The 15,137-nt window shown below is 44.9% G+C and overlaps 5 protein-coding genes across 5 annotated transcripts; 3 read left to right on the top strand and 2 right to left on the bottom strand.

Moving 5' to 3' along the window:
- Window positions 1–657: 657 nt before the first annotated feature.
- On the bottom strand, window positions 658–3,465 carry SAMD00019534_065170 (hypothetical protein; the record flags this gene model as incomplete). The annotated part of the gene is made up of 3 exons (XM_012898337.1): window positions 658–1,023; window positions 1,111–3,246; window positions 3,319–3,465. 3 exons carry the CDS (start codon window positions 3,463–3,465, stop codon window positions 658–660), a joined length of 2,649 nt encoding a protein of 882 aa, XP_012753791.1.
- A 1,210-nt stretch (window positions 3,466–4,675) lies between these two features.
- On the bottom strand, window positions 4,676–9,068 carry SAMD00019534_065160 (hypothetical protein; the record flags this gene model as incomplete). The annotated part of the gene is made up of 4 exons (XM_012898336.1): window positions 4,676–7,173; window positions 7,240–7,836; window positions 7,929–8,219; window positions 8,324–9,068. 4 exons carry the CDS (start codon window positions 9,066–9,068, stop codon window positions 4,676–4,678), a joined length of 4,131 nt encoding a protein of 1,376 aa, XP_012753790.1.
- A 16-nt stretch (window positions 9,069–9,084) lies between these two features.
- Window positions 9,085–10,745, top strand: SAMD00019534_065150 (hypothetical protein; the record flags this gene model as incomplete). The annotated part of the gene is made up of 3 exons (XM_012898335.1): window positions 9,085–9,132; window positions 10,048–10,146; window positions 10,230–10,745. The coding sequence occupies 3 exons, from the start codon at window positions 9,085–9,087 to the stop codon at window positions 10,743–10,745; spliced, it is 663 nt and encodes a 220-aa protein (XP_012753789.1).
- Window positions 10,746–10,988: 243 nt separating this feature from the next.
- Window positions 10,989–12,797, top strand: SAMD00019534_065140 (hypothetical protein; the record flags this gene model as incomplete). The annotated part of the gene is made up of 4 exons (XM_012898334.1): window positions 10,989–11,032; window positions 11,116–11,872; window positions 11,946–12,169; window positions 12,242–12,797. The coding sequence occupies 4 exons, from the start codon at window positions 10,989–10,991 to the stop codon at window positions 12,795–12,797; spliced, it is 1,581 nt and encodes a 526-aa protein (XP_012753788.1).
- A 676-nt stretch (window positions 12,798–13,473) lies between these two features.
- On the top strand, window positions 13,474–15,023 carry SAMD00019534_065130 (hypothetical protein; the record flags this gene model as incomplete). The annotated part of the gene is made up of 4 exons (XM_012898333.1): window positions 13,474–13,714; window positions 13,786–13,906; window positions 14,005–14,578; window positions 14,649–15,023. Coding segments are annotated over 4 exons (1,311 nt in total), but the record flags the coding sequence as incomplete, so codon positions are not given.
- Between the last annotated feature and the right edge of the window lie 114 nt (window positions 15,024–15,137).

Genomic DNA, 15,137 nt, shown 5'->3' with positions numbered 1-15,137 from the left:
GCAGCATTTGAATAATACTTGGAGATATTTGAAGGTACATAAACCCTGCAAACAATTGCAAGACAAGGGATCTGCCTGGGCAGATGATCGTGAAAGTGATAGCGAAGGTCATTCGTGTCTAATGACTAGATCTGGAGAGGACACCCACACTAACACAAATGGACTAATGGCACAGTGGTATCCAAGCCACTAATAATAATAATTATTTATTAATAATGGGTCTAGTTGTTGTGTTTTGTTTGATCGATCATCGGCCGGGCTAGATTTGTGAAGTGAATAAATGTGGCTTGTTTGCTGGTGGTCGGCTCGTTGGCCTGAAGAATGTAAATCTAAGTTCACTCGGTCGGCTGATCAGACACCCCGCACACTCACTAACTAGGTCTACTCACTCATCATTCAACCAATCATACCAATGTCATTGTCATAAACAGATAAATATATGTAGGTGTTTAATAAATAATGGCTGGATGGTATGTAGCTGGTGTGTTTGGATTGATGGATGTTGGTGGCCGATGGATGGATGGAATGAGGCTGGATACTCTTCCAGGTCCATCCTGATGGACCACCTACGAAACTTACGAGTGTGTCCCAAAGTACCAAGGACAGGGACAGCACCGGGGACAGTGGACAGGGGACAGAACGGACTAACTTCTTCTCTTATTGCTTTAATACATTCATAATGGACGATATGGAGAACTCCTTCTTTAGACTGCTGCTGCTGTTGGAGCTGCCAGAGCTGCCACCGCCACCAACCGACTCGACGGAGGAGCTGCGCTGCTCCTTGGGCTCACACAGCTGACTGGACTTGTAGAGCGCCTTCTCCGTCAGACCTGGGATGTTCTTAACATATCGCTGCGTAGTCTCCTCGACGCGGAAGTGATACGGTGTCTGCTGATACTGCTTGATCTCACGGATCACCACAGATATCTTACGACGCTTCTCAAAGTTGATCAGGTCGTCCCTGTTGTTCAACATATTCTTGGTGCCATCCTCAATGAACGTCAAGTCAGTGAGGTATACTCCCTATCATTGATTGATCGATTGATTGAGTGATTGAGTGAGTATGTTGGAATGAGAGTGATCGCTGACGCCCAGACGAAGGATACTTACAAGGTATGGTATGCATGGTGGATGGACAGAGTGTAGGGCAGCACGGTAGTCCTTAAAGTTGTTCTTTTGAGCCATTAGGACGATGAGCTCGTCGTAGACATTCTTGATCAGTGGCTTGGACTCGATCTTCTCCCATGTTTTGCTGAGACGGTAGACGGCAGAGTTCTGGAGACCAGAGAGGATCTCCATGCAGCCGTTGAAGTTGCCCATCTCGCGACACTTCTGAGCGATGATGATGAAGCGCTTGACGACGCCAACACGCTCCTTGAGCTTCTCAGTGCGCACGATCTCTGTGGCCACCCACACGGACACGGCGTTGAAGCGACGAATGAACGCCACGATGTTGGGCGCCAGCTCGTCCTTGTTGGGCTTGTTCCAGCTCTGGCCGAGACACTCCTTCGACTCGATCTTTCTGTACATCTCCGACTCGATCAGAGTGAGCTGGCGCGCCACCTCGGTCGTGTCGAGCTCGAGGAAGGGCGCGTCGCGCGACTTGGGTGCAATGACGGGTGGTGCCGCGTCGGTGAACGTGGGGATTGGCGCCGCGCGCTCGTTGTACAGCAGCTTCTTGAGGTTCTTGCCGATGCCCTCGAGGTCGACGATGATCTGGCTGTTGATGAACTGGTCCAGCTTGGCAACCAGTGCAGCGTCCTCGCTAAAGTCGTGGAAGTGCTTGTCCAGCCACTTCTTGATGACGTTGGCCACACGCAGACGCACGATGCGACACTTCTTCTCAAAGATGGCCTGCGGCAGTGTCTGGTGGCTGTCCTCCTCGATATTGTACGATCGGATCAGCATGTCCAGTAGGTCGAGTGGCGTTGTGAACGAGCGGTAGGTCAACAGGAAGGCGCTGGCAAAGTCAGTGTCGTGCGACTTGTCGTAGCTCAGACGTTGCACTAGCTTGTCGAGCGTGCCTCCCTTGACCAAGTATGTTCCGTCCTCGCTCTTGGTGAGCACGAGGTTGGGGTCATCCAAGTTCTCTGGCTCCTCGGCAAACTCGTCCTCGCCGCCCAGCAGAGACGACATTGAGGGACGGCCGCTGCTCAGCGGGATGGAAGGCTTGGCGCCCGTCGTGGGCATCGATCTCGTAAGTGGATTGTTATTGCTACCGCCATTTGGCAAGCCGCCCGGGTTGACTGGCGACATCTTGACGGTCTTGCGCTCGGCGGGCACGGGCGGCAAGGCCTTGAGCAGCGACGAGGTGGCGTTGGGTGGCGAGCCCGACAGCGACGACGAGGATGATGTGTTGTTGATCGATGACGACAGTGATATCGGACTGCTGTGGCTGCCGTTGTTGTGTTGGTTGTTGGTTGTAAATACAGGTGTGGATGATGATAGTTGATTGAATGATGTGGAGTTGGACTGTGCAATGCGGTTGGCGGGCATGTTCTGTGGCGACGACTGCTGAGGTGGCAGTCGGATGAATGATTCCTTGGGCGTGGCAGCCACTGTGTCTGAGCGTGCCTTTGGGTTGGGCGCAGCGATCGACCAGTTCTTAACCTTTTGCTGCTGTTGCTGCTGGCTGCCATTGTTGTTGCTGTAGTAGTTGCTCCTCTCTTCGTCGTGTTGTTGCTGTAGTAACTGCGCCTGCTGCTGTTGCTGCTGCTGCTGTAGAAGTAACTGCTGTTGCTGTTGTAGTAGCTGATGTTGCTGCTGAGCTGCTGTGTTCGTACCGCCACTCTCTGCTGTGTCGGGTGATTGCTGGAGGAGACTCTCTGACGTGCTCCTGATGAGTATAGGCTTTCTTTGAGTGACTGGTGGTGGCGCGGGACGTGGTGATATGCTGGCCGCTGGATTGCTGTGGCCGCCACCGTGGCCATTGTTCAGATTGATCTTGTTCATGGCGCTGGGAGGGGGTGCCGCCGATGGCTTGCCATGGAACTGACCAGGACGCTGCTGCTGGTGATGATGATGTTGCTGCTGCTGCTGTTGCAACAACTGCAATTGTTGCTGCTGCTGTGGTGTCGGGGAGACAGTAAGACTCTCATAGATATCCGCTAGACAATCAGAAAGTTCTCTGTCCTCCTCGAGGCTCTTCTCCAACAGCTTTGTCTGGAAGTACTCCAACTGCTCCTTCAAGCGGCCATTAATCGATTCCAACTCAATTATCCTGTTATTCAATCTTGCATTCTCCTCCTAACATCATGTTCGACATCCAATATTAGTACATTGATTGACATTGACATTGATTGATCGCATGTGTCTTACCTCGAGCTCATTGATTCTGTACAGGAAGGTATCATTGTTTAGTATTCCCAGCTGCTTGTTGGTATTGTTGTTGTTGATGTTATTTATGTTGTTGTTGTTGGCACCTTGTGCACCAAAGTTACTTGCTCCTGGCCTTGTGACATTCATCGTTTGGGCCGCCTTTGTAGATGTGTTGTTGGTTGTTGTTGTTGTTGTGTTGTCGAATTGTTGGTCGGGATTGGGGTTTGAGGTCGATGTGTGGGTGGGGCTGGGCCTTGATTGATTGAACTAATTGATTGATCTGATCGAACTACTAGTAGTGCCACTCACTCTCACTATCACTATCTATCACTACACACAATCTTCTTCGCCAAGACTAATAAATTATGTTAGTTTATTTATATGTGTATGTATGAGTGATTGTAAGTATGTATAATTGTTATATATTTGTAGATAAATAAAGTAGTAGTAATAGTTGTAAACACTCTTGTTTGTCTGTAAGGTAAGTATCTACATTCACTCAATCACTCAATCACTCACTCACTAACACTCAATCAATCCATCCAACGCAGGTCCAATCAGCGCATTCAGGTGTTGTTGACATACATAAAAGCCTCACGCCATCACACACTCGCCCCTGTCTTTGATCATTTCTCTCTCTTGGTGTCTCTCTCACTCAACCATCATCACTTTTATTACCAACACCACCATCATTTTATTTTATTATTTTTTTTTAGGACCACCTTTCGGCCCAAAAGGATGCCTACAAGCAAACACTCATTCCAGCTAAGTGGTGTATTTTGTGTGTGTTGGAGCGACCGGTCGCTCAATCACACATTCACACTAACTAACTAAACCCCCACAAATATCTTGAATGGAAGTTTTACGATAACAGTTGTGACGGACTTACCTTCTGAGCAAGAGTGTGTGTGTTTCCACCCCAACTACCATCCAACCAATCTAAGAAGGAGAAACTGATCAGTCGTCATGTGGCTGACAAACAACACAAGTGCATGCACTTGGAAACTTTGAATCACCATCACTTTGTCCTCAAGATAAGAAAGAAAGTCATGTGACACTTGGTGGAGGACATGCATGTGTATAATGTTAATGTGTACAAGTATGTTTTGTTTATATCCGTCCATCTGTTTGATGATGCCGATTCAGATTCGATTGATTGATTGATTGCTAAGTGAAGATGGAGTAGTTGTTGGAAGAAGTAGGATGGCGTAGTTTGGCGTTACGAATGGGTGGGTGGGTTGGTGGCCCGACCCTGGTCCAGCACCAATGGACGTCCATTGGTGGATCCTGGCATCCAAGAGCCTCGCTCACTCACTCAATCAATCAATCAATCCAATCAATTGATCAATCAATCAACTTATATCTCACGATGATCGTTGAGTGCAGCGGCACGCCTGTTGGCAGCACGTCGTTGGATGACTTGATAGACGATGGTGATTGAGAGGATGGTGAAGAGTATCATGCAGAAGATGATGGCCGCGATCTCTCCTGGATACAGCCTGGGTGACTTGACCAGACAGTACGCGCCAGTCTTGTCCGCGGGCTGCACGCTGTCCTGGAGCATGGTGAACAACGCCTCAAACTCGATGGTACGCTGTTGTTTGAACTCGGCGACCTGGAGGCCAACGGGACCCACAATGTGATTGGTTTGGTTGGACTGGCTGTTGCGGTTGATCCATCTGTTGGTCACTGGCATCACGCTGGAGTGATTGGCCGCGCGATCGTACACTGTGGCCTGGTCGGCAAACTCGGCGTACAACAGCTTGGAGTTGATCTGCAGATTGGCCCAGAGCAGGCGATCCATCGATGGGTACAGCTCGATGTTGCTGCATGACGAGTCCGTGCTTTGGCTGCCCGCTACATCTGTGCCCAAGACCATCTGCAATGTATGATTGTCCGCGGCAAATGAGTAGTTGGACAGCTCCACAGCCATCTTGACGCCATTGGCCATGATTGTTCTGTTGACGCCTTCAAAGAGTATGATTGATTTGACAGGGTAGTAGTTGAACACGACGCTGATCACACTGCCAGGCGACATTGGAAGTGATGTCGTGTAGTTATACATGTTCTGGCCCATTGTGGTGTTCTCTGTGCGTGTCCATGTTAGTGATGACACGTTGTGATCGATCACAATGTCGCCTGAACTGGCATTGTTCTCTGTCAACGACATCAAGAACACTGTTGCGCGTAGTAGATGTGCCGCGTCCTGTTGGACGTAGCGAGGGTAGCCAGTGTCAAACTCTGGCTTGGACACAAGCATGGAGTTGAGTCCACAGTCCACGCCATAAAAGTTGGCGTTGCAGACACAGCCAGTTGAGCTGCACTGACCATGTCCTCTGCATGCGTTGGGACATTGGCCGCTCGGGGTGCCCGAGTCATCTGACGAAGATTCATCAGTGTGTGGCGGGTTGGCGGTTGGCTGCAAAGTAATGCTGGCTCGCGTCTGGCCGCTGTTCGTGGACACCACGGTGAGCTGTGCTGCGCTGGTGAATGGACCGACGCTAAAGGAAAGGGTTGTGGCTGTGACCAAGAGTGGTGTGATCGTGATGATCGTGCCATTCTTGAAGTCCAGTGTGATGGCAGTGAGGTTCACCTGTCTCAAATTCTTTCCACGCACAACAAACGTTGTCATCGATGTTGTAGTCGTCGTTGTGTTGGTGTAGCTGTTGAGCAATGGATCGCCCATGCCAGACAGTGGCGACGCGGCGACCTCAATGATGGCCGGCTTGCCATTTGACATCTTCTCCAAATCGAATGATGAGTATCCATTTAGGTTCAACGCGTTGTCCACAAGTCCATAAATTGACACTGTTATGTTGTTGCCGTAGCCAAATCCAAATGGTAGAGTAAGAGTGCTGGTGTAGCTCACTGATGATGATGATGTGGTGGCAATGGCTGCAGCTAAATTGGTCTTGACCATGGCCTTGGCACTGACGACCTGCATAGTGGATGAGGTGATGTACACTGTCGGCACGTGGGATGAGGAGATTCCAGAGTCTGTATCATTGACTGTGAAAGTGACATGGATCGTTCGGTTTGGCGACAGTGTGTCGATGGTGGATGGGGTGATGAGGAAGTCTGATATCGATGGTGGCGTCACATCACCGGCATATATGTTGGCACCTTGCACCTTGACAGTGGACGACGCACCGAACAGCAGTGGACTGAATACGTTTGATCGAGTGGCTATGTTTCCACCGGCATCAATGAGTTGTGTGGCCAATAGTGTGACATTCATCGATTGATACTGTGTGGACATGGTATAGGTGAGCTTGTATGAACCAACAGTGCTGTTGCCACTGACTCTCTTTGACGAGTCCACGGGGACGGTCACAGTGAGAGGGTCAACATCCGACACAATGTCAAACAGTGCTGAGGCAAAGCCGTTGGGGTAGTCATTGATTGTGACCCACCATGCCAAAGTTGTAGAGTTGCCAATTGTCGTTGGGTCCAGTGCCAGGATCTCGGTGATCATGGGTGGAAGGTGATCGATCTGTGCTGTTTGAGTGCTCACGGGCAATGAGACGTACTTGGACTTTAACACGGCGGCCAAGAGGTTGAAGCTATAAAGGCGGTCGAGTCTGAGGAACATTGAGATATCACGCTGTCCTTGATTCATTGGGATGGTGAATGGTATCTCAAACATGTTCTTAACGGCATTCCATCGTCCTACAAACGATGTATTGCCTTGTCCAGACAATTGATGTTGCGCAAAGATGGACAGATCAATGTGGAGAACTGGCATGACACCAGTGTCTGCATTGCTGACATTAAAGTACAGCACCAAGGATATGTTGCCAGATGTCGTTGGCACTCCATACTCAAAGTGTGTGATCGTGTCCAAAGTGTTGTTCACTAATTGATTGATTCAGTGATTGTTAATAAAGTGATTGATGATGGCGATCAATAAAACGAACATACATATAGGTGGATAGTTTGGCACCTCAATCAACTTGTCGTTGGTGGAGAGGTAGTCACCAGTGCGGTACACTCTGGATACTAACTGGTTGTTGATGACTGTGATAATCAGATCATCAACACATGGTATATCGAATGATTGAAGTGGATACTCAAAAGTACCATTGGTCAGACCTCCATCAATGATACTGTCCACTGCTTCAATATTGTGGCCACTGTTCAGTGTTATTCTACTGACTCCATTGTCATCGCCAGCTGTTATGCGGACCATGTACAATGTTGAAGTGGACTTGATAAACTCGATGGATGATATCCATGGAGTTGATGTAGTTGATGATGTTGACGTTGATGTTGATGTATATATGCGTGATGAACTTGATTGACGTACTTGGATTGGAGACTTTGTTGGGATCGATACTGTGTGGATGTAAGATGAGAGTGTTCCAGCTCCATAACCAAATGGATATGAGACATCCAACTCATATCCAGAAGTAGTAGCCGACTCAATACTATCTATGGTCTCATTGACAGTCTGTTCCGATACAATCAACAAAATATTGCCATCTTGAGATATGTTCACCTTCATTGTTTGTTGATTATCTGTATATTTATGGATGTATGAATGAGTAAGTAAGTGATTGGATCATGGATGGAATGATCCCATGACGGTGTCAATCATTTACATAACATACCAAACACATTGATTGTGTTCTCAGAGTGAATGGTGAAATCTTGGTATATGTTTATCAATTGAAGCTTGATGCCATCCTTTTGGTTACGTCCTTCAAGGTAGGCGTATACTACTCCTTGCTCAGATGTACCCGACACCAAATGTGTGTTGCCAGCTTGATAATAATTGTTAAAGTCTCTCTGATATTGCAAGATATTAGTAGGTTCGCTAAAGTTTGTAGTATATGCTAGCAATCCAACATGTTGTCCAAACATTCCATTTGACAATGGCTTTGTCAATTCAATCTTGGTATCTATTATTGGTGGAATCATTCCAGTGTGTGAGTGGGTGGGGTGAGGCGAAGCGAGGTTAATGTCAGTGATCACTTCACTTCGTTCAATCAATCAAGATAATTACCATTGTTAAGTGATCCAAGTGGAATGAGTAGTGAAGCAGTGTCATTGTAAATGCCAAATATGGTCACGTTCAGGGCTGGTACTTCGCGGTTGGCACATGGGAGAAGATGGAGATCGACGTAATGGTGGGACAGCAATGTGTCAAAGGTGAATGTGAACTGTGATGGCGAGTAGCATGATGCCGCGGCACCATTCGACTGACTGATTTGGCCAGTGAGCATCCACGACGCACTGTAATTGGCACTAAGCGACAGTTTGATGCGCCACGTTCCACTGTCCATCGATGGGTATGGTGCTCTCTCGATGGAATATGACTGAATCGATGCATTGAGCGTGCCTACTTCCTGCTGGGATGGCAGGACACACGAATCAATCGGGTAGGATAGCTGGGCCACAGTCTGATTGCCCATCACCAATGACGTATTGATGTGATTGGCGTTGTATTCCAAATGGAAAACATGTGAGCATATCAATGCCTGTTTGGTCCAATATGTGCAGTTGGTGGATTCGAGTGATACCATCTCATTGGTGTTGGTGTTGGAGTTTGAGTTGTTTGTGGCAATAAGGATGAATAGTTGATAGGTGCACTGAGTCGATGTGTACATTGGTTCAGTTATGACCTCATCCATAATAGTGTAATTATTATTATTTGTATCATTGAATGTTAATATTGTTGTTGATGATGGATTCTTCTTCTTCTTATTATTATTGCTCTTGGTCTTGGATGACACCAACACTGCTGACATCAACAACATCAAAACAATGAACAACACAAACAACTTCATCTTTGATCAAACTCTATCCGCCTTTGTATCTCTATCTATATCTATTTATATGTATATGTATATGTATATAATGTATATAATAAATATATCTGTCTGTTTGGTGATTGTTTATGATCCTGTTTGCATCTGATGATGTGTTTGATTAATCAAACAAACACATGAGTGGGATGTGTGAGTGTGAGGGGGTTGTGTTGTGATCAAGAGGTGTGGACTCGTCTTAGGACCCAACACAAAACTTACAAACAAACAATAACAACAATAGGATGTACACACCTGTACGAATATCTAGATTTATGATCAATTATTAATAAAATAAGGCCCTCGTCATCATTGTTGATCGAATTGGTGATCGTAAAAATGGAATGGTTGTGTTTGTTTGGTGTTGCATCATCAAACAGCTGGGACAAGTTAAAATTAATTAATGTTTTGTTGTACAACAAGACAAGACAACAACTTATCAGTCAAACATCAAAGATTATTTGTAGGTAGATAGAAGTATCGATTGTTTATACTAGGGATAATAGTGATGTACTTCTCCTTACTTCGATTGGTCCCATCTCCGAAGATGACTAGTCATCATAATCTTTATGGACCATTATTTGAATGATCACTTCAACATTCACACCTTTGAGTGCCTTCTCTCCAACCAACTCACACACCCACCACTTGAGCAGTTGATCAAAATTGATTCAAAATCAAGTATCTGAGATTGAAACGTTGGGCCGATAATGACCAAGATGAGACATATCAATATCACGAGAGTCCTGCAGTCTTATTGTTAAATTAAATTATCTGTTATAACATTTATATATATAAAACAAACCTCTATTTATAAACATAATTGTATCATCATCATAATGGTAGGAATCATCTAGATCACGTGACTTGACTCGACATGGCATGATCATTAGCTAACCACATCAACAACAACAACATCTAGTCTACCATTACCGCCACACCACTTACACCAGAGCAATTGACCACGATCAGAACTGTCTTTGACAAGTTCGACAAAGACAAGAGTGGAACATTGGACAAAGTATGTCATGTGATTGATTGAATGATTGAATGAATGAATGAATGAATAGTCATATCTTACAATAACAACAACAACTATAATAGGTCGAGTTGAGAGGAGTTCTAGAGGAGACACTCAAGAGAAAGGTCAGTGACATGCTATTTAACAAGTACTTGGAGCTGCAGTTCAATGACTCGGACAAGAACTTCAATGGCGTCATTGAGTTTGAGGAGTTTGCATCACTCTATTCAAAGATCCACCTCAACCCAGAGTTGCCAATCCATATGGGCTACAAGAAGTCGCCCGAAGTCCATCACACACTTGAGACTGGCGCCAATGCACCAAAGGTCGTACACCAGGAGGTCGTGCTCACAGACGCCGAGCTGGCAGAGGCCCGCGTCGCCTTTGACAAATACGACGCCAACAAGAGTGGCACGATCGATCGCACTGAACTGGCACAACTTCTTCGCGCGACCATTGCCAAGCGTGTTGGTGAGATGATGATGACCAGACTGGTCGACAGCCACATGCAACTAGCTGACAAGGACAACAGTGGCGAGATCGATTTCAATGAGTTCATCGTCATATTCAAGAAAGTACTCGCTCAGCAGGCCAAGTAAAGTAAAGTACTTACTCATCACCATCATGGACAGTATCAATAAATCATGGTCTTCCAGCTTCTGTTACACTTACCCTCGCTCTTCGCGAAGATACCCTCGCACACTTACCCTCGCAGACATACCCTCACACACTTACCCTCGCACACTTACCCTCGTGCATTTGGGGAATGACACTTTGATGTTCATTCATTCGTCTCGACTCATTATCTCTATTTAGTTATAACAGTATACTATACCATCATAATGAGTGGACCAGCAGGCAATACACTTGATATTCAATCAAAGGAGTATGTATATCTTGATTGATGAATGATGAATAACATACTCACTCATCTCAACTCAACTCAATCAATCAATGAATCAATCACAGTGTTATCAAACTGATACTACAGTTCTGTCAAGAGAATGCATTGTTGAGTACATTGACAGCATTGCAGAATGAGACTGGAGTCAATCTTAATACGATACAACATAGAGATACGTTCTTGGATGATGTTAAACAAGGCCGTTGGGATAAGGTGTTGATGGAGTTAGCTCATGTCAAACTGTCACCGGCAAGTCTAGTCGATCTATACGAGCAGATCATCGTGGAGATGTTGGACATGGGCGAGTTGGAGCTGGCCAAGTCACTGCTGAGAAAGAGTGAGGCGATGAATCATCTCAGACTGAACAACATCGATAGGTATCTGCGCTTGGAGCATTACCTGCAGCGTGGTTCAGTTGATCTGCGCGACTTCTACGATGCGGGCGTGTCGACGGATAAGCGACGTGCTCAACTGGCCACATTGCTTGGCAAAGAGATACAGTCTGTGGAGCCATCGCGACTGATGAGCTTGTTGGCACAGGCACTAAAGTGGCAGCAGTATCAAGGCATTGTGGCACCGGGTGCTGACTATGACTTGTTCCGTGGCGACTCGGTGCTGTCCTCGTCATCGGCGGCCTCTGAGGAAGAGGACATACCCACAACGCTGGACCGCACCATCAAGTTCCAAGACAAGAACTATCCCGAATGCTGTCGATTCTCCCCTGATGCCCAATACCTTGTCACAGGCAGTGTCGACGGTTTCATCGAGGTGTGGAACTACTCAACAGGAAAGCTTGCGACCAATCTACCATATCAATCAAATGTATGTGTGTTCGCCTGCATACATGATCACGTGATCAATCAATCACTTACTCACTCCACTGATAATATGATAGGACGACTTCATGATGCATGACAAGACGATACTGTGTTTGAACTTCTCGAGAGATGGAGAGTATCTGGCATCTGGTTCAATCGATGGACATATCAAGGTGTGGCACATTCGAACGGGCAAGTGTCTGAGGAAGTTTGAACCTGCACATCCTCAAGGTGTCACATGTCTATACTTCAGCAAGAATGCCACTCAAGTCCTTTCAGGATCATTCGATGGAACACTAAAGTATGTGATCGCCTCACTCAATCAATCAATCAATCAATCAATCAAACTCACTCATACATCACAACAATTTAGAATACATGGACTCAAGTCTGGAAAGTCACTCAAAGTGTTTAGAGGACATAACTCATTTGTGAATGATTGTTTCTTTACAGAGAGCGAGGACCGTGTTGTATCATGCTCGAGTGATGCAACGGTTCGTGTTTGGGACGCCAAGTCGGCAGAGTGCCTACAGACACTGAGGCCAACACAATCAGTTCGAATCAAAGACATATCAGTTCGCGGTGTGATTGGCATGCGCAACAATCCAGACCTGGTACTCATTTGCAATGCATCGCCCATCATCTGCATCATGTCGATACGCACACAGACCATCACCAAGCAGTTTACATTGGACAACAACAAGAACTTCCTTTGTTGTACACTATCACCCAAGCAGACCTATCTCTACGCAGTGTCCGAGGACAACATATTACATTGTTTCGACGTTGACAAGGGCACACATCTACAATCAATGGAGCTACATCCAAAGGAAGTGATTAGCATCATGCACCATCCGAATCGCAACGTCCTGGCGTCCATCTCAACAGATTGTACACTTCGAATATGGAAATCAATCAACAAAGTTTGAATGAATTCCAAAGTGGATAATTAATTAATTAATATAATAATAATTATTTTATTTTAATGTTCGAAAAAATAGATTCTATTATAATAACCATTCCTTTGGAGAACCATTATTAAATGAAGGTCCATCTTTCTAAAATAAAGGTTTGATGTATAAATATCTTTTACATTTGGAAAACCATCTTTGATTGATTAGTATAAAGTTTCTAGATTTTTGATTATTGTTTCTCCAGGACGGTAGTGCTATTCATTATAAACTTTTCACATATATATTGTAGAATTAACTCTGGTAGATTATCCATTCTATATATATTTATTTATTTGTAAGTGTTTCCAAAGATAAAAAATAAGACAATATGGTAGGTTCCTCAACTTTATTTTTTTTTTTTATTTATAAAAAAATTAATAATAATTAAAGATTAGATAAATAAATAAATTAAAATTGATTTTTAAATCTCCAGATGGTTCTAACTCCAATTAATCTGGTAAACTTATTGTTAGAATCTAATCATTTTGTGACCCGAAGAGTCCCACCTTCGCACCTTATTTTTTTGAACACCCAACACTCCACTCTTTTCAAATTATTGATGATCTACATACTAATACTATAACTGTAATTTGAATGAAGGTGAAGTGATAATGTAAAGTAATAGTAGTTGTATCACAATATATATATATAAGTTTTAGAGAACAACATACAACAACAACAACAACCAAGAATGAGTAATAATGGAGGCACACAACAACAGCCTTCAAACATTAAGGAGATGATAGCAACGGGAAAGGTAGACAATTTGATATTCAACCCTGGTTCAATGCTCGATCAAGGACGACCAAGTCAACTGCCACCAAAGTCTCAAGAAGAGATAGCAAAGCATCAAAGAGAATACGAAGAGATACAAAAGAAAGCAAAGAAGACATGTATTGTATCATCATCGCTCAAACATGACTCATTCACTCACTCATACGATCATTCAATCAACCAAACTCAGTGGAGAAAGAAGCAAAAGAGAAAGAGAAACAGGATCAAGTGCGAAAGGAGAAAGAGAAGTCATTGATAGACGCAAGACGAGTTTGGGAAGATGATATAATACCAAATTGGGACCCAAAGAAGTAGGTTGATTCATCGATTGATTGATCGATTGATCGATTGATTGATCGCCGCTCATTCATTCACTTACACATTCGATCAATCAAACAACTCAATATAGGAAGGATCCAGGTATAATGAAAAGGATTAGAGAGGTATCATGGCGTGGACTACCACCAGCTGTGAGAGGAAAGGTTTGGAAGATGGCAGTTGGAAATGACTTGAGGATCACGAATGATCTATTTACTATATCACTGGGACATGCGAACAATGCTCTGTTGGCATTCAACAGGAACAATAGGGTGACTTCGCCCAAACATAACGACGACGATGACTCACCGCCAAGAAGGAAGCACTCATTGAATGGCAAGAGTGTGTTGAAGGACAGCGACGACTTTGACAATGAGGACGTGCTTGGTGTCGAGTCCACCAGTCTTGGCCTCATTCTACAGGATATACAGGACACCTTCCCCTCACTGATGATATTTCAAAAGAGTGGACCTCTGCACAACGACCTGATAGATGTGCTGGGCGCATACATTTGCAATCGACCCGATATTGGATATGTACCCGGTATGACTTTCCTTGGTGCCATGTTCCTGCTCAACATGGAAAAGTACGACGCCTTCCAATGTCTCTCCAATCACATCAACAAGAACTGTTTCCTAGCATTCTTTAGACAAGATCAATCAGGTGTAAGTGATCGCGCACATCAACAAAGGGTGCACCAAGTCTAACGCGCGCACACACTATCCAATCAATCAGATACCAAAGTACTTGAATGCAATGGATGCGACAGTTGAAGCAATGCTACCAAAACTACACAAACACTTTAAGGACGTTGGTATATCAGCCAAACATTACTTGGTCGACTGGATCACAACATTGTTCTCCAAGACTCTACCGTTGGACATTGCCACGAGGATATGGGACTTGACATTCCTCGAGGGTGAGATCTTTGTATACCGCACATCACTGGCTATCCTGCGACTATTCATTGCCGATCTGGAATCGGCCACCTATGACCAATGCATCGATCTATTCACACAGCTACCACAACGAAAGATACAAGAGGATCAGTTCTTTGACGAGGTTGCCTCCATTGTTTTGGATCAAAGGAAGTTTGACAAACTGTTGGAGGCCAAGTAGATTGATTGGTCGAGAACAATGGATATATTATTATAAACAACATGATAACTGTTTGTCTGTATTTTGAATTGCCATTAGAGTTAGAAACAACATGTTAGACTAATG

The sequence above is a fragment of the Acytostelium subglobosum genome (genome assembly GCF_000787575.1).
Source record: "Acytostelium subglobosum LB1 DNA, scaffold: scaffold12, whole genome shotgun sequence".
Lineage (NCBI taxonomy): Eukaryota > Evosea > Eumycetozoa > Acytosteliales > Acytosteliaceae > Acytostelium > Acytostelium subglobosum.
Note: the sequence above shows the minus strand (reverse complement) of the source record. Positions and strands in the feature narration are given on the sequence as shown.